Genomic DNA, 25,108 nt, shown 5'->3' with positions numbered 1-25,108 from the left:
ATGTGTATCACTGGGTTATGAACAGGATCAGGCATGGCCCAAGATTTAAAAACTCTACGAGAGTCTATCTTAAGGGCTAGAGGGTAGGCTAGGCTTCTGCTGGTGTCACAATATTTTGAAATTATTAAAACCTTGAGTTGTAAAATGTGCTACTGTATATAAGTGTAAATAAAGTGGATTGGATCTAGCCCAAACATTTAGAACCTCTACGAGAGTCTATGTTTGGGCTAGATTGGATCAGTGATGTTACCTGGGGACTGGGTGTATTGGGTTGGACTTGGATCATCACACTGCTCCCAAGCCTTTGCCCTAGTTGGAAGCTTCCGAGATCAGCACCATATCTGTTGTTGTGGCAGCAAAATTCAACTTTCAGCTCTCAGTCTTGTGCAGGCCAGAGGAGGCGGTTGTGGCAGTTGATGGTAGCTTCTCCACGATCCTGATGAAAGCGGTCTTTATCACTGGGCGCAGGCGCTTGCACTTGCAGTGGCTAATCCCACTGCAGGTGGCATACGCTATGGCCTTCAGAACTTGGTCATGACGACATTCCACCCGGCGGTACCGTAGCGTACTAGCACCCTACCCCAAAGAACGTTGAAAAGCTTTAGCGCCTCCTCGGCTAGCCTCGGTCCCAGCCGTCCCAGCTGGCTTGAAAAGCTCCCCGGCAGCGCCAGTCGACATGCACACGCACACGCACAACTTCCTTGAAAAACATGGAAGCGGCTTACTAAACAGGCGATTTAAACGCTCGTTTAACAGTTTAAACTTGGATTTTCTTGTCCGCTCCTACATTAAAATTAGTTTAGCTAATTCGCGGATGTGTTTAATTTACTGAGGTAGCGTGCCTTGTCCACGGGCAACAGTGAGTAAGATAGAGTTACGAAAACTCCGTTCACTTCATGGGGCCAGTCCAATGGCGGCTGAATGGGGACAACAAAATTGAACAAATAGGGACAATTAAGTCCTGGACCGGAAGTAGGCAGAAATGCATTGGACTCAGGCAACAGCCCCAGCCAGCTATGATCTTAAATCCCTTTATTTTAGATTGCATTGTAGTAATCGTACACCATAAACATTACAGAGACTTTAGTTGTTACTGTACAATACTTTAAAACAGTTGGCATGTTGCACACACATGCCTAAAATTGCTCTTATTTGCGCCGCCCTCGTTGAAAACTCCAGCTTGTCCCTCTCCAGGCTGCATGAACAGCGCACGAGCGCTCGGTTTCTGCCCTCTCAATCGGGGGTTGCTAGGCAACCGAGAAGCCAAACAAGCACATGTAGGAGAGCAACAAAAATACATCAGTTCTTTACGTAAAAATATCGTAATTGGTGATTAGGCATCATAGGCTAATAGGTCTGGACTGGTACGACATTTTTGGAGAAGGAACCTATATATTTTAAACGACTCTTTGTTTTAGTGTTTCATATGGCAGGAAAGAAGAAAGAAGTGAGCTTACAGGTACGTACGTTGGTCAAAATTACAGCTACATCAGCGCCAAGTGTTTGTTCCCTACTGATTTTTATTGTGACTCAAAAAGTGTTTGCTTTTGTTTTCATCCCCAGACATCTCTAACAAACCAAGAACACTGGGATGAAATGCTTGCAACAAAAGGTTTAACAGGTATTAAAGAACGTCAGGAGGGAGGGGGGATTAAGAAAATAAAGCACAATGTATTAGATGAATATTACCACATTAATGGCAAATGGTTGTCTAAATCAGGGATGTTCAAAAATGCAGGTAAATTACAGACCCCTTAGCTAAGAGAGACCTACCCCATATTCTAGGCCTAAATTATATTTCATATATTTTTGAGAGAGCCTTCCAACTGCAACTTGAGAAGAGGCTTTCAAAGCTAGCTCAGGGTAATTCCTATACTATTCAGTGCCATTTCAGCCTAGTAACTATTTCAAAACAAAATATTTTTTACAGGATTATTCATTTTTTTCTGAAAGAAAAGTTAAGCTGTCAGAAAAACACATTTGTCGAGCTTAATGCATTATTCCAATTATTTCCACATTAGGGAGGGGGGGGCATTTTATGCTAAAGATGGCCATTACTCATGTAATGAAGAATATGGTAGCTAAGCACATTGTGAACACAGAGTAAGAATTTTAATATATTTAATTATTTATCAACCATATTTTCAGAATTATGAAAAAGATATGCTACTTTCTGAAGTAATGTGGCTAGAGCCTAGGAATCAGGCTCAGGGGGACATTTACAAGGCTGAGGTTGAGGTACAAATATTTTTTTCGATGGTAGAAAAGCTTAGTATAGTATAAGATAAGCCTGTTGGAATTAGTGTTTTTTTGCTTATTTTACAGAAGATATGCTGCATTATGTTGACACAAATGGAACCGAATACCAATGTTCGGTTCAATCAATGTTTTGTTTGTTAGTTTGGTGGCACATTCGTTAATGTGAATTTCCAGACATTTACATGAAAAAAATCCCTATCAGACAGAGACACAAGGTTGGCAGCACCACTGTAGTATCTTTGAGGACCCCTTGTTGTAGAACTCTGGTCTAAATTATGTTCTGTAAACTGTCATTTATTGTATTCTGCTGCCCCAGTGTGTCCACCGACGTAACTGCAATAAGATAGTTGAGGCATTTAGCAGAAGATCATAGTAGTGGCATGAACCATAGTCAACAAACAACAGGTGGTAAGTGAATATGTGCCACAAAAACAATTAAGTGCAACAAAGTAACTATTAAGTAAGCCTTGCCGAGGCAAGATTCTGTAGCGCAAGGCAGCTTGATAGTACAAGTACATCCCCTGGATATGACGCAGGGACTAGAATAACACATAGCTTGTGTGGACGAGCAAACAACATGAATAAAACTAATATCTTCATGTTCATGAGTAGGATCTTTGGAAATACTGTAGCCTACTACCATAGGCAACACTAGGAATGAGGAGTGCTAAGGGTGCTAAGGTGGAGTCACTGAAGTTTTCTGTGGCAGAAGATGGGAAGTGACTTGCACGACTAGTCAACATAACAATAATATCATAATGCTATACACTTAACTCCCCCTTTTAGTTGTTGATGTGTACCAGCAGTGGTGTGGTCCATGCAGAGCGGTTGTTAGTCTGCTCCGGAAAATAAAGAACGAACTTGGTGATGACCTGTTACACCTTGCCACGGTAAGCTGTAGACCCAGTATGAAGAGAATGATTTAGAAAAATAGGGCAATCCTTAAATCTGTGTGTGTGTGTGTGTGTGTGTGCTTCAGGCAGAAGCAGACAGTATTGATGCTTTAGAGCGTTACAGAGGGAAATGTGAGCCAACCTTCCTGTTCTATGGGGTGAGTTTCCCTTTCGGCCTCGCTCATTTTCACGCTTTCTCTGTGGTGTATACTAGTACACTCATGTACCACTCTCATGTCATATGTAGCCATGAACCGTACCATTATGTTGCATCACTGATAAGTCAGCTAGTCTCTATTCCATGAACAGGGTGGAGAATTGGTGGCTGTGCTGCGTGGGGCCAATGCTCCCCTTCTTCAAAAGACGATTTTAGAGGAGCTGGCCAAGGAGAAGCTGGTGGTGGAACAGGGAGGCGAGCGCGGCGTGGTGGGTTGTCTGACACACATAATACTCAGTGCACATGCATATGAACAAACATTAGTTACAACCCACAGATAGTCTACATATGTAACCTCCTGCATTCAAACCCCGGTCTCTCATGTGGGAAAGCATATACCGGTATCTACCGGTCAACAAAAGAGAATCCCCCCCCCCCACCCCTGACTGAGGGAGACATTAGGCTTCTGGGTTCAAGTGAGATACTTTGCTATAAACTCACCTGATACACACTTGGATTAAATATATGTGTTTGTTGTGTATTGTAGGTTAAAGATGAAGGTTTGGTAGATGACGAAGAGGAGAAGGGCACTGATCAGGACCAGAATGATGAAGAGTTACTTGGTAATTGTTTTATATAGACAAATAAATGTCCAATGTGTCTTCAGTTTGGCTTCTTTTTTGTTGTGGTTGTCATTGTTGGCGACAGGTTAACTGTTATTACTCATTATAATCATAATCACATCGCACTGTTTCTATGTTATTGGTGATTAACTGTTTATTTCTCTCTTTCTATCCTCCTTCAGTTCCCACCAGTAAAGCCTACACAGTAGCCATCATCAAACCAGATGCTATTGCTCACGGCAAGGCAAATGAGATTATAATGAAGGTACAGAAACTAGAGAACCGCTTATGTCCTTAAAACTACACTTGTAGTGTGTTTAAATTGGCTTAGTGTTCATGCCATGATTATGCATTGCATTTTCCTAATGTCTCTGACAGATTCAAGATGCTGGGTTTGAGATCCTGGCTCAAGAGGAACACTTGTTTACAGAGTTTGAGGCTCGAGCATTTTATCAGCACAAAGAAGCCGAGGTAATGGTGCAACCCGGTGGGAATGCTAAAAAGCAGAGAATTGATTATAATAGGAAGACTCCTTTAGCACATACACTATACATACAGGATATCAACGACTTCATAAAAAATGGGTCAGACAAGTTTGGTGCACAAAATGCCTCATTTGTCGAACTAACTTTTGTTGAGGGTCAGAGAAGATGAACAAATTTAAATATTAGTCATTGAAATTCTGAGTCAACATCCTGATTGGGAGAACTCAATAGTCCCTCTGCACCAGAGCAAAATCATTTCAATTAGTGCTCAATACATCACATATTCATACGTATTTTCTCATGAGGCTCAAAATAGAGCTGCTGTGTAAGCAGCTTTTATTTTTTGCCAAGCATGCAGTTTGCAACAAGAACAAATGTTTACAGATTCAGAAATACAAATTATGTGTGAAAAAGGATGAGGTACTGTAAAGCTATCTGCACAAGGCTAGATTTGAGTTTAATTAATTGTGTGTGTGTGTGTGTGTGTGTGCGTGCGTGTGCGCGCACGCACGCACGCACGCACACACACACACACACACGCACACGCACACACACACACACACACACACACACACACACTTGTCTGTGAACTGTAAGCATGTGTTGTTCTTTGTGTTTGTGTGTCTGTCTGTACTATATGTGTGCATCTGTTTACATTTAATATGTAATGGTGTTTTTGATTTTCAGACTTGCTTTGAGGACTTGGTACAGTTAATGTCCAGTGGCCCCTCTCACATTTTGGTACTGTCTCAAGTAGACGGATCGGCCAATGTCGTTACAGCATGGCTGGAGTTTATTGGCCCTGCAGACATAGAGGAAGCCAAGAGGGACAGGCCAGAAAGGTTAGTTAGTTAGTTACAGTAGTCACCATGTTTACCGGCATGTTACATGATATTACCTGCTTATACAGCTCATAGAAGCAACCTTGACAGGACAGCAGTAGTTTGATATAATGGCATTGCCATCCTCTATTTCCTGTATGTCTGATTGCTAAACAATATATTCTACCTTATTCAAAATAAGGTACAACCTTAAGACATATAATATACAACACTGATTATGTTGGCCTACAGCACATTCTGTGTGTGTGTGCACACATATGTGTGTTTGTGTACACAATATTGAACAACCATCTAGTTAGAATGACGAAATTAAGTCCACATTCTCCCAGTGCTTTATCAGACACACCCAACAATTGTGCTCCTCTCTGGTTGAGCACCAACCGAGCAACCATCTGCTCCCTCTCCTTCCTATCCCCCTGGGCTCCTGCAGTTTGCGGGCACAATATGGCACACAGACGCTGCTCAACGCCGTGCACGGTAGCGAGGACAGTGACCAGGCCAGCAGGGAGCTCGCCTTCTTCTTTCCCAACTTTAGAATCGGTGAACAGGATAGAGAGGAAGAGCATGTGGAGAGAACTCTGGCTCTCATCCGGCCTGACATTGGCAGAGAGAAGAGAGGTACAGTCTGTGCCAAGTACATGAGCGCACATACACAGGCTTACACACACACACGGAAGATGGCAAACCTGTGCTGAATCCTAAAGCAAACATTATATGCTAATTGACTGACATGAGTATATGTGTACAAATTTTGTTCAGTAGTTCATTTTGTGGACATCATATATGGCAAAGACGTCATATGATAACATATGATGCTGTCACACTGAAACATGTTAGCTGCTGATTCATTATGTGTTCTCTGTTGTTTTGCAGAGGATATTTTGTCTCGAATCCATGAAGCAGGCTTCACTGTTGCTCTCCAAAGAGACGTGATGTTAACAGAGGAGCAGGTGAGACAGTTCTACTTCCAGCATGTTGAAGAGGATTATTTTCCAGCACTGCTCCAAAACATGATCAGGTAACTTCCCAATACCATTACACAAACTAGAAACTAAAAACAGTTTTTCTACGACGTTTGTGTGACACACGTGCGTGCGCACACACACACACACACACACACACACACACACACACACACACACACACACACACACTACTGTTTATGTTCATCTAGAGCCGAAGCTTGACCTGCCAAAATATACTCAACCATGATAGATAAAATTGTCCACATAAGTCTGATATTACAGTAACAACTCTGGTATTCCAAGGAACCAATTAGGGGGTCAGTGTCTTGCTCAAGGACACTTTGACATGAAGCCAGGTTCCAAAATGGCCACTCTACCTCCTGATCCACAGTCGTAGAATGCTGGAAAATGATGTATGTTACATGTACATGGAAGATTACACCCTTGGGAAGCAAATGTTGCTCCAAAGGATACTTGGGCATAGTTGGGAAAATATAATGTATTATAAACATACTTATAATGAATTATAATATTCTAATAACATTGTATCATTATAGTTACAGTATATAGACTCCTAAATACTCAGTGCTTTTGAACAGTAATTTTATCAAATTATAAAATTATAAAGCATTTTATAATGACTTATAAGGTCAGGCATTGTCAATGTCTGTAGACCCATGTCTTTACTTTAGTCTACTGCATAGAGTGTTAACCGTTAAGACTGCACAGTGCACACTACCTGCACATTGTGCAGTTTTTAGCAGATAAAATAGCAAACATAGCCCATTTAGCCAACATATTATTTTAAGAGAAAACTATGTTCTAGGCAAACGTCTATATAGTTCAATATAGTTCTATCAATAAAAGCTCAATATATACTCTGTGTGTGTGTGTGTGTGTGTGTGTGTGTGTGTGTGTGTGTGTGTGTGTGTGTGTGTGTGTGTGTGTGTGTGTGTGTGTGTGTGTGTGTGTGTGTGTGTGTGTGTGTGTGTGTGTGTGTGTGTGTGTGTGTGTTGCGTGTGTGTAGTGGTCCAGTTCTGGCTCTAGTTCTGAACAGGGCAGGTGCCATCCATCACTGGAGGAGCATCCTTGGTCCTGCTGACATCACCAAAGCCAAAGAGGAGGAGCCTGATTGGTGAGTTAATTTATGGTACAAACAAATAAACAGCTCACTATCGGTGAAAACAAATCGCTGTGTCATAGGCAAACAGATAAGCAGATGCTTGAAAGCCTTTCAGCCAATGTCTCTGATGCGATAGTTTTACTGTTATTACTGCCCACATTGCAGTACTACACTGAAATGCATTGCAGTCATTTAAAATCATGAAATACATTATTATATTGGAAAGGTATAAATAAATAAACAAAACATAAGTAATAACTGTAATCAATAATCATATTTTAAAATACTGCATCAACTGTTTAACCATATGAACGCTAGCATCCCTATTCTGGGCAATGTGGGCATGACATAATAGGCGAACATTCGGGGGAAAATAAGTGAACATTCGTGAACAAGATCCACTGAGCTTGTAGATCGGCTATTTTCACAATTTGATGTACAACAAAGTATAGGGTTTAAGTGGTTAAAGCCTATGGTCACATGATTCTCCTTCAAACCTCCTGTGAGAGGTTAATATATTTGGGAGGAATTCTACACACTAATGTGAATGTGTTTGTGCCAAACTATCCCCTGACCCTCAAGTCTTAGAGCTCAGTTTGCGGTGGAGAATGAACCCATCAACCAGCTTCATGGCAGTGCAAGCAGTGAAGAGGCAGAGAGAGGGATTGAATTCTTCTTCCCTAAGCAGCATACCCTGGCTGTAATCAAACCAGACGCCATGGAAGGAGGACACAGAGGTACATCCCTGACACAGCATGGAAGGACTATGCTGCTTAACAAATCTATCCAATTTGCCTCTGCATGAATAGAGCAGATACAGTATGTATGAAATTCATGACAGTACTGGTTATTTCATGTGCTCTTCGTCTGCCTCCTGCCCCTCCTCTCTCTTCCTGATAGAAGAGATTCTAGAGGAGATTCGTGGGGGAGGGTTTTCCATAACTCGCCTGAAGGAGACCATTCTATCCAAGAAGATAGCAGAGGAGTTCTACAAAGAGCACAGGGACGAGCTATTCTTCAGCCAGCTAGTGGAGTTCATGTGTCGGTTAGTTTCTGCCTGGGCATAATCTCCAAGAGCAGAGCAAAGCGACCACAGCAGACCCGCTATAAATTCCACTTCCACTGGAAGCGGCAGTCAACCTTTTAAACAGCAATGTTTTTGCTGCTCAGAATCAAGGAAGCCTAAGGCAAGGGGCTAGAAAGTCCATCTCTGTTTCATTGTTGTTCCACTGGGCATCTAGATTTAACGCTCTATCTTCCGCTCCGATTAGTCCCTTTCACTGAGTTGTTACGCAACGGACCAGACATAACAGAGATGAGTGCAACTTGGGAGTTTCACTTTAAGAAACTTCCTCAGCTGTCACTCTCACTCAGCATCAGCTCAGGTTTACCTCCAAATGTAGCAACAGAATCAGACAATATCAGTGTATTTCTAAGGATGCATGTTTACCTTCCAACTCTGTCAGTGGGCCCTGCACAATGATGGTCCTGACCAAGGAGAATGCAGTGGAGGAATGGAGGACCATGATGGGCCCCACAGACCCTAACCAGGCCAAAGAGATGGCCCCAAACTCCCTGAGGGCCCGCTTTGCATCAGACATTCTACAAAATGCTGTTCATGGTTCCTCCAGTCAGCAGCATGCAGAGGAGAAGATAAACTTTGTATTTGGTGACATCGGCTCAGAGGCAGGGCTCAACAACAATGGAGAGGTTGACACCACCATTTCAGGTAATCATTCATTTCCCAAACATACACGTGCAGCAGACTATCAGTAAGCTTCTTTTAAATGGAGAATTTTCCATCTTTTGCATTAACCTGAGATCCATTTTTCTTTCAGGAATACAACATGACAGTTTTGCAGATGCCATGAATTTGGGACTGTCACGATCTACAACTGGAGAATTTTCAGGTAATATTCAGCTAGGAAATCAAGATATGCTAGATATAAAAAGCAATGACAGGTCAGAAATATACTGCACTAGTATATTCCTTGCATTCTTAGGAGACTGCTAAAAGTCTCTCAACACTGACATTCCAGATACCAACCACAAGCAAACGGAGTCAGAAATGGCCTCTCCTGACTCAGAGAGAGTTGATGATGCTGATATTCAGTGTTGATAGCAGCAAATATGGTGACGGTAAGACACGGCAGTATTTTTCTCGATATTGGATCAGCAGTCTAGTACTCACTTTGACAAAGTCAGTACACGTACTGTAATTTTCTCGATTTACCAATGAAAAAACAATTCCATCCCTTGTGCTGGTCCCATGAGCAATTCAAGACATATACATCATTGGCTAATCTGCTTTTAATTCACTCTAATTAGTACTGCTTTTTACAAGTTATTATAACATATCATTCCCTTTACATCACAGGAGACATGACATTGGAATCTAATCCTTGAAGTCCTACGGCAGCACAGCCTCCGGAACCAGAGCATTAAGACTAAAAGACTGCATTAGCCCGAATATGTTCCACAATGATTATAAAATAAACAGTGAAGCCTCGTTTTATAAATGGTGGATTAGTAGTGGACAAAATGGCATCAAAGAACCCCTTTACTCATTAAATGTGCATGTCAAGCTTCCTGTGTATTCTGGTATTCTCTCATAGAAATGTTTTACCATTTTATGGAGTTATACTTGCCTTTCCTTGCTAGAATCGATTGTTGCCAGTTTGGCCAACTACTGTGAGCTGTTCAGTTCTAATTAAAACAAACAAACAACAAAAAAGGCACTATACTGTACTGGTTCAAAACCAGCTAAGAGTTCTGTTAACCTTGGATAGAAAACTCACTGAACTGAATTGTAGTTACACATTTATTTATTTATTCAGACAAAACTAAATCAACAGATTTGTTATTTAACTAAAATGTGAAGGCATTTTCAAAAGAAAACATTGGTCATGATAAATGTCAGCCTCAGGCAACAATAGTCTATAATGTGTACTGTTTTGCTATGGATGTGTGTGATCACTTCCTGGGTGGCTGTCCTCCTCCCAGTCATCAAAAGCCTCCATTAAAACCGATTCATCCATGTCCTCATCCTCAGTGAATGACCTCTGGAACATCTCTGTGATGGTCCTCTGCTTAGTATCCTGAGAAAAACCCAAATAGAAGATGACAATAGGTATATCTTTAGCACAGTTCTTAAGTAAAGCAAATACAGTATATTGGTATTTTAGAGTGTGTGTGTGTGTGTGTGTGTGTGTGTCTCTCTCTCTCTCTGTCTGTCTGTCCGGGCTTTCCCTCATGAGAACTGTCCAACCGATCAAATTCAATACATAACGAATGGTGCACGTTCCCATTGGGCATCAGCAAAATTAAATCACATAGAACATGGGAGTGACATGGGAACAGCATGTGATCAACATGCGATATAAAATGTTAAAATATTTTCACAAAAATCACACTCGTGTAAAGTGAGGAGCACTCTTATCATCATACATTAGCCAATCAAATCATCACATTCCGTGTTCCAAACAGGAGGAGTTAGCGCCCCTCAAAAATAGTAGTGCTGTCTGATAAAGTTTGGCACCGATCGGTCCAGTGGTTTGCAAGATTTTCTCCAGACAAAGACATACACTCACAGATGGCTAGCCTTTTGATAGTTCAAGATTACATCATTTCTTACAGCGTGGCTCTCAGAGAATCTCTCAAACAGCTGAATCCATCAGTGCCACACTTTGTATGCATGCTGCCAGTAGGCCACAGAAGTTATCTTTTATACTTTTTAAATTTATGTTTACATTTTATAATGGAAGGCAATGGAGCTGTGATCCTTGCCTGAAACCTTAATCTTCGTTGTGGACTCAAATTGTGGTGCTCACTCCTCACTGTAACTGCGAATATTAACTGTTCATTCTGTTCAGTCAAGATTATGTCACGGTCTACCAATTTCAAATATACAGTAAAGGCCACTGAAAAGTAATGAAACATGTACAGTATACCGTATATGGGATAATGGGACCCACCTTGGAATGGAAGCTGGCACTTTCTGCATTCTCTGAGAAGTTTGACTCAGACAGGCCCACCTGACCCAAGATGTTCATCTTCTGCTGAATCATGGGCCTGTATTAATAAATGCATTGTAAAATTACAATCAACATACAACAAATCACGACATACATACTGTATTGGAGAACATAAGAAAAGTCTGTGAGTTGTCGCAAAGGCCAGCACAATACAAACTCCAACCTTCCCTGCAGCTCCCCAATGGTCCATAACAGAGGCATGTTGTGAAAGACCCAGTTATTATTGTGTTTAAATATGACCCAAGACAGAAGCAACATGCTTGGTCAGAGAGAGAAAAAAACACTCCAGACCAGACCCCAGCTAAAGAGCGCATTTAGATTGATCTAAATACACAGTAGGAACATAGGTCCGTCCCCGTGACGGATCCAGTACGTACCACAGGTAGTCGTCAGCCGTTCCTTTGGCCACCAGGTAATGAATATCCACGTTGCTGGTCTGTCCAATACGGTGCACCCTATCCTCTGCCTGAATGAGGACCTACGGTTGGAAAGCATTCATGTTTTTAAGCAATGCCAAGAAACTACACTGAGCTGTCACTTATTTTAACCACCAATCTCCAGTTATATCACATCCCATATCGAAGACCTACAGTATAATAATAGAATCGACGACAGGCAGAGTGGTACAGTCAGCGTAAAATGGATTATATGCTGTGAAAGCATAATTATGAAAACATTTTAACAAAGTGAAATATATATTCAGGAAGGTTTTCTCATGTCTTGCGGCTTGCCTTACCCCTGGGTTCCAAAAGAGCTCTGCAAAAACCACCAGGTCAGCAGAGTGCAGGGTTATACCCATGTTGGCTGCTGTGATGGATAGCACAGCCACACAACTGTTTGCACAACCCTGGAACTTCTCACACAGCTGCTGCCGATCAGCTGACGGAGTGCTCCCGTCGATGCGGATGAAACTGATGTTCTGTGGAAGAGATGTGACAGTCTTAAGTGTTTTCGTTTTAATTGTATCAATCAAATTGAATACATAACCCGTCAGCAGGGAGTGCTGGGCAGGAGGAGTAGGACAGAGGCCCTACGTCCTCCTGGTGGGGGCTCCTCATTGGCAGGTGAGTCAGTAGAATACAACAGCAGTGACAACACAGGAGTGTGTGGGGAGGAATCAATTGGCATAACGACTACATTGCGGAGAAAATAATAATAATATATGATTATTATGAATAACTAAAACTAGAAAGGGCCGTTCTGTCGGAGTGCATATATCTGCCAATCTGCGTTGCCTAGACAGGGCTGTAGCCGTCAAGACCAAATGGAGGAAATTTGTAAATTTTCTAGTTATGGTCCCTCCTTTAAACTTTGGAAGGCAATTATAGCCAATCGGAATGGAATGTAAAAAATCACATGACTGATGACTCCAATGTGTACTGATTTCTGTAAGGTTTAGAAATAATCTGTAGTAGTAGCAAAAAGTACTGCATGTTTTGAAGAAAGAATCTTCCATGCTACAGCCAATGAGAGTAAACAAGTTATTATTTTTGTCTTGATAGATGGATACAAATGTACATAGACCTTTGAAGATAAGACCTTTGAATACCTGCAGTATTTCATATTTGAACCATTACCTTCTTTACCAGTTCACTGGTGATGTTGTCCAGGATGATCTTATGATGGGCAAAAACAAGAAACTTCTCCCTTCCACACTCCAGCATGTCCATGATGTACTCCCTAATAATGATACAAAATTATAACACTACATTAAATGCAAAGTCAAAATCCCAGTTCATTTAACTTGGAAGAGTTTACAAATGGAAGCACAAAATTAAATTAACACAAGGATTGTATTGTGTTGGGTAGAAACCACAGTCATTGTTAAGATTGCACAAAATATATCTAATGTCTGAAACAAAAAAAGCATTTATGCAATCTATGCCGATCTAACTTGCTGTTTGGCCCCTTAGAAATGATTTACGCACATTATGGCTTGTATCTTTGCTTCAGCCGTGTGGTTATAGTAGACGAGGAGAGCTTCCTTCTCTTTCATCTTCTAAAAGAGAGATAAAGAACAACATGCGATAAGAATTGAAACAAATATTTGATGATTTAATGGTTGGTTAAGGTTGCCATTAGTTGCATACTCAAGGTCAACTATGCATGTGTATGTCTACGCTATATATAATATTTAAAAAGGAATCGTCTGTCAAATATTCCCAGTTGCATTGTAATTTCTGGACATTGGACTTTGGTTGTAAGATATATTTATATATTTTGTGATTATATTGTATGATTTTCCAAACAGCACAATTTCAATTATCAATGTTTATCACTACAGTATCGCTGTTTACTTTCAATAGGTTTTTTTTTTTAATAATGAAATTTGTCATTATATTGTTACTTATTTTCCCCTTTTTCTCGCCACACATTTCTGTGTTGTCACTGCTGCTGCCAGTGAGGAGTCTCCACCCTACTTCTACCAGTGAGGAGTCTCCACCCTACTTCTACCAGTGAGGAGTCTCCACCCTACTTCTACCGCCCAAGTATCACCTTCTCCCCACAGCTTCCCTCTGGCCAATGTGTTCATATAGGCGCACAACAATGCACTGTGGTGGATTCGAACCCCAATACTCCTCAGACCTACAGACCTGTACATTACCACCATGCCACCCATGTGCCTAACCTACTGTACCTTCACACTTAACTTATTATTCTAATAGCGGCCAAGACTGATGAGACTGAAAATATTAACCACCAAAGGAGTTGAAAATGAAAGATATCATGTGTGCCTGCATTATATGCAACTTCTCATAAACCTTTCTGGGCTTGGTGTGTGCAATTTTCCAAATTCCATTGAATTTAGCTATAATATGTTTTCCATATCTACTATTCAAAGTCAATGCAAACTCACATTGTTTTGTCCCTTGGCCAGCTCCTTAGCTGCTGCTGATAGGGCAGCCTTGGTGCGTGTGTTTACTCCATCTATGGTCACCGTGACAACTTTGCGCTGCTTGGCGGGTAGCTGGGAGAGAACTTCGGACTTGAGGCGGCGCAGCATTAGACTCTCGTCCAGCAACAGCTTCAGCTCCCCAAGGTTAGATGAACCCGAGTAGTCCCAGCCCCAGGCCAGCTAAAGAGGAGGAAGGAGTGGATGTAGGGTGACACAGAGACAAGGACTGAGGGGTTGCTGTTTTTAAGCAGATTTCTTTTTTTTTATGCAATTTCCTTTAATTCAAGATAGAGACAGAAAGCTTATTCAGGTATGCGGGATGTTGCAATGATGAAGATGACATGGTATCCAACGTCACCCCATATGAAAAAAGTACATATACTGTACATGTACATAGTGTGGACAAAAAAGTTAATGAAAGGGGGAAAGAGAATAGGGGAAGATGTGGGGAAGAATGGACAAAAGGACATAAAAGGGGAAAAAGACATATGAACAACAGAAGGATTAATTGAGATGGTTGGAGTAGGACTGGAGGGTGGATAGGATGACGGTGGGAGGGAGGATTAGTGGAGAAAATAGAAAAGAGGGACTGGCGCTGTGTGCCTTTATCTTCCAAGAGGGCACTGATTCATTGAGGAGGAAAAGGAGTCTGAATAATATTACAGCTTCCCTCCATCCCAAAACCCATGCAAATCCAAGTAACAGTAAGCTAATTAAAAAACACTATGTAAATGCCTAGAGAGCAAATTAAATGGGTGCCTGCTCAAGTATGAGTGAGTGAGGAGAAATACATTTAGAGAAATATCACTAAGGGGACGTGTTCTGAATTGAGCATGTAATGTAAAATACTACTGTACACACAGTACCTCCATTGAGTATAGCTACTGTAGATAATGTACTAACAATAAAAACTGCAATGCTTCTCCTGTGTCATGTGTCTAGCAGCAATCTGAAATGTTATCCCTTATGTGTGTACATACAACTCCATTGGTGTAATGTAGACCCTATCGTGTAAGCCAGCTGGAAGAAGAAATAAGAGCTAATCCCACACCTAACATTCTTCTCTGTGGCGGGTCGCAGGTCTCTTGAAAGGTGGCCAGTATTATTAAGTATTGCAGTAAAGAGAGGTGTTGCAGTTGCACGCCAAGGGCTTAAAATACCTGTTTGGCACTGCAGTAGCGCACCCCAAATTCATGAAAGCGTGGGAAGAGGGTCGGTTTGACAGCCAGGATCTGCGTGTATAGCTCAGAGGGTCTGGACATGGCAGGAGTCCCAGATAGAAGGATCACTCTCTTCGCTGCCTGAGGACGAAAAATGGATACCACCAGATTAAGATACATTTTTGGCTGTGGCTGGCATCTCAGTATCAGTTTTACGCTGCACCGTCACAGGTAAACCTTGGGCATTGCCAGAATGCCAGGAGGTCAGGTTTTTTTATCCCCTGGGAAGTCCCAATAATAGGTATTTCATGCATGGTGGGAAGCCAGAAATGGAACCAGCCAGCTTGATTTGGACTGAGGAGAGTGCTTAAATTAGACCTTCCCACACGTTTTCAAGTAATAAACCATGCCTTCAAAGTATTATTAGAAATTATTGGTTTTTGTTACACAGGATTAGCTGATTCCTAACTGATTTAATATTCTTAACCCATTTTGGACTGAAACCTAAGTTTTCTGAAAAACTTCAAATATTTATATACCAGCATGAAATATTTCTAATTTTTGAATACTGTACATACTGTACAAGAGGGGTTCCCGTCCAGAAGGGTTATAACACCACAAGGGGTTCCCGCCCAGAATGGGTTAAGATGAAAGGCCCAGCAGTGAACCAGAAGACAGACTTGTTTGTTAAAATGCCCAAGAAGACACCAAGATTCCTTACATAGTACTGCACATGTACAGTAGCATGCAACAGGAGAATGTCCGTTTCAGATGCGTTCGCACATTAAGGTAAATACTCAGCGGGGTCTGGATAGTAGACACACACATTATATACTCCCTAAATAAGTTAGGGAGTTAGTCCTCCCAAACACCTCGGGAGGACCAGGAGAGGCTCCACCGTCGACAATAGAAACATCAACACGTCCACACGCTGAATGTAAATTCACCGGACATTCAATCACCGCATCTCCCCACACACACACACACACACACACACACACACACACACACACACACACACACACACACACACACACACACACACACACACACACACACACACACACACACACACACACACACACACACACACACACACACACACACACACACACACACACACACACACACACACACACACACACACACACACACACACACACACACACACACACAGTTGAAAGAAGTTCCTCACATCCAGCATTTTATGTCATCTATTCTAGACAGTTAAAGATGTGCAAGTGCTATCAGGTGACAGGTGTATAGGTAAAATTGTGTCATCCTCCACATTACAGTATTGTATTTCTCAAAGATAGAGCCAAGATGACGCATGTATAATGAGAATAAAATGTAACATTGGGAGATGCCACATTTAATGGGGGATGAAGAACAGTCCCCCTTTATGAATGGAAAGTTTCATTCTCTAAGGGAGGAGGTAAACCATTTGAACACTAGACACTGTAGACCAGCTTCATCCTTGAGGCGTTTTAAAATTGTTGATTGTGTCAAATGCTGACATCAAGCAGAAGCAGAGCAGAACTGGAAAAAGTGCCCTTCTGGGCACAGGTCTCCACCAGGAGGATAGGAGTGTGTGTGATGTTTGGCAAAATGTTTAGGAGTAATATAAACATGTTTTTTTGTTTGTTTGTTTCTTGCAACAATTTTCTTCATTTTGTTGAGGAAATGCAGAGCCAGATCACTCATAGCATCTCTGAGGATAGAATTCTGGATGAGCAGGACATGTGCAGCATTTTGTACAAAACGGGCTACTCCTGAAAACTTTGAAAGGCAATCTTAGCTAATCAGTGTAGAATCTGAGAAATCCAACAGGCTCGTCTTGATCACATGACTACAGAGATCATGTGTACCGATGTGCGTGAGATTTGAATGAAATCTGTGCGACTAACATAAACAATGTGTTTTGCAGAAATCGGCCTCATGGTGGCGCTATAACCGGCAGATGTGGAGGGATGCAGGGAAAATGTTTTTCCATGGCCTCTAGAGAGTGCGTTGGATGCAGTTATAAGTAAAAACAGGAATTGGCCTGTTATAGCGCCACCATGAGGCTGATTTGGGAAAGAAATAGTGGCATGTCGTCCTCGGCCTAGTGGAAATGTGCGTGTATAATTTCATGGGAATTGGACACCGTTTGTGATTTGTGGCAATTTGTTCGAAACGGACCAATCATGTGAGCTTTGGAAGCCAATCTTAGCCAATCAGGATGGAAGATGGGAAATTGTGCAGATCTGTGTTGATCACATGACTATGGAGATAGTGTATACCGAATTGTGTGATGTATGGATAAAATGTGTACGAGTTATCTACAGAAATGGGTTTTGCCTAAATCGGCCTCATGGTGGCGCTATAACAGGCCGTTGAGGAATATTTGGGGCAGAGGTTCGTTGTTGGCATCCAGGGAGTGTGTGTGCACAGTTTGGCATGGATTGGGCCAACGGTGCCGGAGATTAGCTGATAACGGACGGACGGAAGGACGGACGGACGGACGGACGCACACACACACACACGGACGGAGTGCAAAAGGGTTAGGGTTAGGTGGAGACAAAGCGCTCCATTTTTGTCTCATCTTTCTAAAGCTACTATTTGGGGTTTTAGGAGTGGGGAAAGGGTGTTCCCCCACTAAAGTTGGTACAGTATTTTGGTTACCTGTCTAAATCCCTTAAACACCTCTGTTACCCGTTATATTATGCATAGGTGTGGTTTGGGCGTTGCAATAATTAAACCAGATTTAACCAATCACCAGTCTAGGCTCACACGCACAGAGCCAAGAACACTCGTCTTTTCATCGAGTCACAACTCGCTCAAATCTTGCTCATTTTTAAAATTTCTATGTAAACTACGAAATTAGGGCTTTCATTTGGTATATAGATCGTGTGTGTAGGCCGTCTCTACGGAACGGTATGAAGCGAAAAGGAAAGTTCGGTCAATAAACCCCATTTGCTGCTGGGGTGATCATGAACTGAAAGAGCAAATGGAAATGGAATCGCGCACAAATAACTTATTTGACTATACAATTTTATAAACACAATGGACACAACACAAGGAAGTGGCAGGCACTCGACTTCTGCTGATTATAGGAAAATTACAAAGAGATAGGAGAATAAGGAGAGATGAGGCAGCCTGTCTGTGCCTGCAGGGATCTCCATTGAGGCGCGTGCGGCGTGCCGTGAGCCGCTCTACCGAAATAATTTGGCACGGCTTACGGGTGCTTTTAAACTCCACTAGCGACTTCCCAAATGTATGTGACCAAAATAGCAATTTAGGGGAAAGCGTGCCAACACGCCCATGACCACACCTCTAGGCGCAAATACCGGTGTCGGCAAAACATATAGCGGGTGACGCGGGACGAAAATACCATTAAGGGACAGAGAAAGCTCCTATATTCGTAATTTCCGGGCAGCGGCTGAATTGCGGGCCGCGCTGCGGGTAAAGGCTGCGACAAAATTGGAGCCCCAAATGTCACAAGACCTAGAATCGACAGAGACAAGGATGATGTCTCTGCCTACCTTCAACAGAGCAGATGTACTGTACTACACCATTCTGTAATTTGTCAAGATGCTGAATGTGTTCCAGTAGGAGGAAACATTCGACAACATTTTTAAAATCTAAGAAAACCTTATACACAGCTCTTTATTATAGCCAAAAAAGGGGGATTTTTATTTCATTTTATTTTGCACTTTTCTGCAAGGTGTTGTTTGTGTTCTGCAAGCTTGGTGCGTTTTCTGTCTCTGTGTCCACAATAAATGATTGGCATTGGCAGCTACGGGTGTACTCTACTCCTCTTTTCAGACAAACAAGGTATGCCACAGCCCACGAGCAAAGAAACATGTTGCAATGCAACATGTTGTTAGTTTGTAGATCTGTTCTCTTTGAGCATGCGCCAATGCACAAAAATAACTTCAGTCAGACAACTCATGAATAGATTGAACAAATATTATAGAATGAGAATACAAGTGTGCATATGACATTTTATATTGGCATTCGGCTCTGCTACATTTTCTCCCTGCTCGGCACAATCATACAACCATCATTAAACATGGGGAACAGAAATAGCAGAGCCCACCGGTGTTGCTGGGGTTAGCGTGGGAGCAAACAGCACATAACAATTAACTATTAACTTCTCGAGTATCTGACTGAACTAACTCTGCAAGCTATGTATCACATTAATAATATGTAATACACAGATAAAAGACCAACAATATTTTCCCATTACCCAAAGTCCTACCAAAGTCCAACACCACTCTTTAATGTGATCAAATCAATCAAAGTACAAAGTGAAAAAAGTACCTTTAGAAGTGGCAATGCTGCTTTACAGCGGGCAGTCTTCATGTTCTTCAGAAAGTGGGACTCATCCTGCATAGAATAGCATAAACATGTTCCCACTATCACATACACAATAAAACTGTATCAGTTCTGTTAATTTTTCAGTCATTTTCATCATTTGCCAATACTAAATCACCTAATGAATCGACTGATGTAAATTGATTTTCTATTTGAATTAAAAGAAAAACTCAAGATTCTGAATGGAGAACTAGCCATGTGGACCAACCACACACCCACTAACCATGATTAGAACATTAAAGGGATCGGTTGTCAGCTGCTTGTCCATCCTGCTGAGGAGATCATAGCTGATGATGTTGACCAAACCGGCACGCAGCTTGTCCTTGGCCTTCACCACCACATTAATGCTGGCTGGACTCACTGAGGGAAGCCACCGTCTGAAGGCCTAGTACAGACAGAGAGTCAATCATTCAATGAGATAATACCAGTAAAAAAACAAAACAGAATTATAAACAATGTGAGTTTTAAACACAGAAAATAGGTACAAAAAGCATGTTTTAACCCTGTATACTGTATACTTTTGTGTACGTCAAATAGGAAGAATAGACGATCTACAAGCTCACAACGTGATGCATTGAGAGCTTGTAGAACTGCGATTTTTGCAGAATGTTAGTCTATTATGCCATGCCCAGAATTGGAACACTAGGGTTCATGTGGTTACCGGTAATACGTTTTGAAGATACTACTACACCTTATGCTGTTAAGAGTGCGGGTGAATATTCAGCTCATTCTATGTCCAATGTGCTGACAACTAATAATCTGATACAGTATGTGAAACTTTTAGATTCTAAATGTCACAGAAACTCATAATAAATATGACAGCTGATGCAAAGATTACACTTTATACTCAGCCCATCTTATGTCACAGTGTTTCCATTTCTACACAGCCAATCATGTAGTGGGGAAAAAAGAAGGAAAAAAACAGTGTCCCAAATCTTTCTGACAATTCACTTCCCTGCTCTCCGCTCGCCTGTCAACCTGGCTTTAACTCACTCAGTTACAGCTCCCATCCTTATAGTATATCTGGCTAAATGCAAAACAACAATGCAGATAAGATGCCAGCCAGAGAGATGTCAGTTTAGAGTTTAGACTCTCCTCTCTGATCCAATGCCTTGATTGGGGGATTGGATCCGATGCAGGGAACCGAACCGTCAAAGCACATTCGCACTAGGCCGAGGAAGAAATGCCACCCTTTTCACATGGCCTATTATAGTGCCACCAGTAGGCCGATTTTTGCTAAACATATTTTTATGTTACTCCTACTGTTAAGTCCAAATGCAAATCGTTACGTATTATCTCTATAGTCATGTGATCGGATTTTTCATCCTGATTGGCTAAGATTGGCATCTAAAGTTTGCAGGAGTGGTTCGCTTTGAACAAAATGCCTCAAATCATGAATTCAGCGTCTGATGGCTGTGAAAGAAATGCCACCCTTTTCACATTGGCCTATTATAGTTCCACCAGGAGCCCAATTTTTGTTAAACAATTCTTTTTATATTACTCGTACACATTTTGTCCAAACATCACACAAATCGGTACACATTGACGATATTTATGAACATTGCTGGCTCACAATAACCTCACCTGGTGGTTCGAGTTTCACCTAATTCCTTACTTCACAGGACTGAGATCAACTAGATAATCTGAGAGAATGATTCTCACCTCTGCCCAAGTGAATCGCACAGAGGAGGGAGCCACAATCAGTAATGGCCACTCCTTCTTGTAGTAGGCTGCGATGCAGATGGCCTGCACCGTCTTCCCCAACCCCATGTCATCAGCCAGGAGGAGGCGGCCCTCCTTAAACACTGCAAAACTATGGAGACAACCACTGAATACAAATGATAGCAAATCACAGCAGTAAAATTAAAGTTATACTGATTCAACACTACCAATGTCTCAACTGCAGTGTCACAAAATAAACAAAGTACAGTACATTCAGCCACACACTGACCTCTAGTTTGAGGGTGTAAAAAATGAGTGCAGGCACCAATGACTGTATACACCTACTTGACTCCCTCCCTCTGGAAGGGCATGAGGCTGAGTGAGATTGAGGGGTCAACGCTGGAGAGGTCTGCCTCAGGTACCTCTAACGACTTGGCCCGAGTCCCGTCAAAACTGGCTGCGAAAGCCTGGATGACCGCCCTGGGCAGAGGCTCCACCTCCACTGTCGCAATCCCACTGAGTACATCCACTGGGTATATGGAACACAGAGGGCTCAGACAAGATGACAAATGCAACAAACACAGGTAAACAATATGTGCATAACAAACGCATCTTACTCACCAAGACTTTTGTAATCCTCCAATGAAAAGCTCCACTTCCTTGTCTTCATGTCTAAATGCACCAAGAATCACCAAATCATGCCTTTGTACAAGCACAAGTTCTACTATACATTTGAAGAACAAAATAAAGTTTTGCATACAATATAATCCAAGTATCTTTTACCATAGTTTTTCGATGGCATCTGCTTGAAAGCTGCTATGACATCAACGTGGTAGCCAATGTCAACTTCAAAATGGGTTGGAGACACCAGACTGCACTGACCCTGGATAGTGGCTCCAGGTTTCTGCCAGCCTTTACACAGCTTCAGCAGTGCTCCCAGTGCTGCACCGTCACGAGGGCGGATAGATGATGCACCCATATCCAGCACCTCCATACCCTCCAGAGGTTTTAAAGAGACTGATGGGATAGAGACAGCTTCTTCCACTACAACATGGAGAAGGAGTAGCAGGTGACATATGGCAATACCAAAATCCATGTTAGTATTAAAGTAGAATAGGCTAATGCAAGGTGCGCCACTCACTTGGACTTATGAGACATACACTAAAAATTACCAGCTAATAAATGCACATAAAAGTACTACAAAAACAAGCGGTATAGTGCCTGCCCACCACCACGGAGAGACTGTGGTGGAACCTATCAGCAGGGAGTGTTGGGCGGGAGGACTAAGATGATGGCTCTACGTACTACGTCCTAACCGGTAGTTATATCACTTAGTCCTGTAGCTTTTATTTTGCACTAGAACGGTGCCCGGCTGTAGAGCACCGAGTCGGTAACGATGGAAGTTGGAGATCCATGCCCCACCCGGCTATGCAATACCCGCTGTACCCGTGTCAGAGTACCCGTTCCACCCATCTGTCTGTGTCCCTTTTATGATATGGAGATTTCTGTATCTGTCTCTCTGTGTCCCTTTATTCCTATATATGGAGTTCTGTTTATGGCATGCCCAAATATGGAGTGTTGTGATGTCAGAACAGGTCAGCTCCATATATGGACACAGGGGCCCTGTCCAGAGCCCGGGCAGAGGCCTTTTGTGGCCTCTGTGTGTACATACAGACGTATGTACACTACACACAGAGAGACTTGGTGCATTTATAGATAAGATGTTACTCATTTAAATACACATATAAACACACATTTAGAACTGTGTCCTTACATTAGTAATTATTAGGCTATCATTACTAGTTGTCTCCCCACTGACTTTAACCCTGCACTAGGACAAAGAGGCAAACGTATCTGACATTACATAATGTCTATGTAGAGTGACGCTATAATTGAAATGATCAAGACAATTCATAAATACTAAATGGGACTACATAGTACATACTTAGCTGGTGATAGTCCTCCATACCAAAGTTCCACATTTTGGTGGCAGGGTCTAAGGTGAAGACAAAAATGTTTAAATAGATTTCAATCTGGTGTGCAAAAATGTTCAACATCAGGGGTTCCAGTTGTAGGAGAACAATTTGAAATACAAATCACTTGATAGGTATAGTCACTTCTGCAGTGACTCACCATAATTCTTGGAAGGGATGGCTTTAAACACAGCAATAAGCTCTGCATGGTACCCCACTTCTATTTTGAAGCGGCCCTCATCGTGAGGCACACACTTCCCTCTCACAGCGATGGCAGGCTTCTTAGCAGGTACAGCATTCGATGCTGAAGGCTTTGAGGAAAGCTGTGCACTGGGACTTTGGGTAGGTTTAGCACTTCCTTGTTTGTAGAATGCAGAGTTACTGGATGAAATACTAGGGATGTTCATGTTCACATGTTGGCTTTTTGTCTGAGGAAGAGGGTCAATTACTTTTATCTATGGGGAAAATAAAATACAAAATATCAAAGACACAGTTTGTCCTTCATCAGTGCTATAAAGAAAATAACTATTAAATAAAATATCAGAAGTTCCAGTTCCTCTCTCACCTGTCTCGAAGCAGGGTTACTCTGTTCACTTTGCTTCCATACACCAGAGAACAACTGCTGGGGCTTTTTTTGGTTTTGATGGTTAGGGCTCTGTGCGATCCTTTTGAAAGGAGGCGAAAACTCCCCTGGTCCAGACGTTGAAGCAGAAACTGGTCCACTTTGATGAGAGGAGTCACGATAAGATGGCACATTCTGGTTGGAGTATTCCGGGGTACTGACTGACCCTGTTGAGCTTTTCTGACTGGTGTTGTTGACAGTCTGATGATTAAGTCTTTGGGCTCTTCTCTCTAAAGCCTTACGTCTATTTTCCTCAATTGTTCGCTTCTGTTCGTCAGTCAACTGAGTGGACATTATTACCGCTGTCTAACGTGAATTTACTGTACCTTCAGCCACTCAGCCTACAAATACTTAACCTACTGATTCAATGTCCAGCCGTCCCAATACATTTGCTAATCGAATAAGCAAAGTGTAAATTGCACTAGCTTAAACGTAAGCATAATGTTAACGTTACGTTGTGGTAAATCGTAAATCTGAATGCCTGCAAATTCTGCAGGCAAGTTCTATTATTGGTCTGCTAGCGATAGCAGCTAGCGAGGCTAGCAAGCTATAGCCAGGGCAAAAAAAACACCAAGTCAGCAGAAAAACGTCTTTCTCAGCTAATACAATAAACAATCACACCTTTACAAACCTAACCGCTCGGTGGTATGGATCTGTTGAAGCCAAGGCAAGGCCGATTACTACTTAATTTAACTATTGACTGCGCGTAAAGTTATGAAAACCAAGTGTGTCATTCTGCCGCGCAGGAAATTACGTCTCATAACAACAGACACGTGGAGTTGCCTCACTTGCCTGTAGGCTATGTATTTCTTATGTCAAAAATAAATGAACGTATTAATTTTGACTGAACAACATCAATAAAATAAAACAATTTTGGAACTTTTACTTTATAGGTTTTAAGCATGTAAAGTTCAGCTTTTGTTAAAATTATGATTGCATTTGCTTCTATGTCTGAAGTCAACGCCCACAAACGAAAGTAACTTTTATATTTGGTTAATTGTGTAGCCTGCTACCAGCACATAATGTATTGTAGCCTATATCACCGCCTACTATTT

At 41.9% G+C, this 25,108-nt stretch overlaps 2 protein-coding genes across 4 annotated transcripts; one reads left to right on the top strand and one right to left on the bottom strand.

Annotated features, from left to right (window-relative positions):
* Window positions 1-711: 711 nt before the first annotated feature.
* LOC306934721 (thioredoxin domain-containing protein 6-like) lies at window positions 712-10,029 on the top strand. 2 transcript variants are annotated; one of them, XM_079517440.1, is made up of 18 exons: window positions 712-1,459; window positions 1,564-1,621; window positions 3,046-3,149; window positions 3,239-3,310; window positions 3,462-3,578; window positions 3,857-3,932; window positions 4,115-4,197; window positions 4,311-4,403; window positions 5,105-5,259; window positions 5,690-5,877; window positions 6,133-6,277; window positions 7,252-7,359; window positions 7,930-8,084; window positions 8,251-8,392; window positions 8,814-9,076; window positions 9,186-9,257; window positions 9,387-9,486; window positions 9,725-10,029. In XM_079517440.1, the coding sequence occupies exons 1-17, from the start codon at window positions 1,427-1,429 to the stop codon at window positions 9,464-9,466; spliced, it is 1,944 nt and encodes a 647-aa protein (XP_079373566.1). In that variant the 5' UTR covers window positions 712-1,426; the 3' UTR covers window positions 9,467-9,486; window positions 9,725-10,029. The 2 variants fall into 2 exon arrangements, with proteins under 2 accessions (XP_079373566.1, XP_079373565.1); XM_079517439.1 differs by having other exon boundaries at window positions 8,248-8,392.
* A 125-nt stretch (window positions 10,030-10,154) lies between these two features.
* Window positions 10,155-24,804, bottom strand: smarcal1 (SWI/SNF related, matrix associated, actin dependent regulator of chromatin, subfamily a-like 1). Of its 2 annotated transcripts, none has more exons than XM_079517438.1 (17): window positions 23,997-24,804; window positions 23,592-23,859; window positions 23,404-23,454; window positions 22,242-22,502; window positions 22,080-22,130; window positions 21,804-21,987; window positions 21,459-21,609; window positions 20,020-20,181; window positions 19,743-19,808; window positions 15,438-15,578; window positions 14,239-14,457; window positions 13,310-13,380; window positions 12,959-13,061; window positions 12,118-12,300; window positions 11,759-11,859; window positions 11,322-11,418; window positions 10,155-10,445 (listed from the first exon to the last, which is right to left on the bottom strand). In XM_079517438.1, exons 1-17 carry the CDS (start codon window positions 24,345-24,347, stop codon window positions 10,305-10,307), a joined length of 2,601 nt encoding a protein of 866 aa, XP_079373564.1. In that variant the 5' UTR covers window positions 24,348-24,804; the 3' UTR covers window positions 10,155-10,304. The 2 variants fall into 2 exon arrangements, with proteins under 2 accessions (XP_079373564.1, XP_079373563.1); XM_079517437.1 differs by having other exon boundaries at window positions 23,592-23,886; window positions 23,997-24,802.
* Between the last annotated feature and the right edge of the window lie 304 nt (window positions 24,805-25,108).

This window comes from Electrona antarctica (genome assembly GCF_951216825.1).
Source record: "Electrona antarctica genome assembly, chromosome: 13".
Taxonomy (NCBI): Eukaryota; Metazoa; Chordata; class Actinopteri; order Myctophiformes; family Myctophidae; genus Electrona; species Electrona antarctica.
This window is presented reverse-complemented; position numbering and strand designations above follow the sequence as displayed.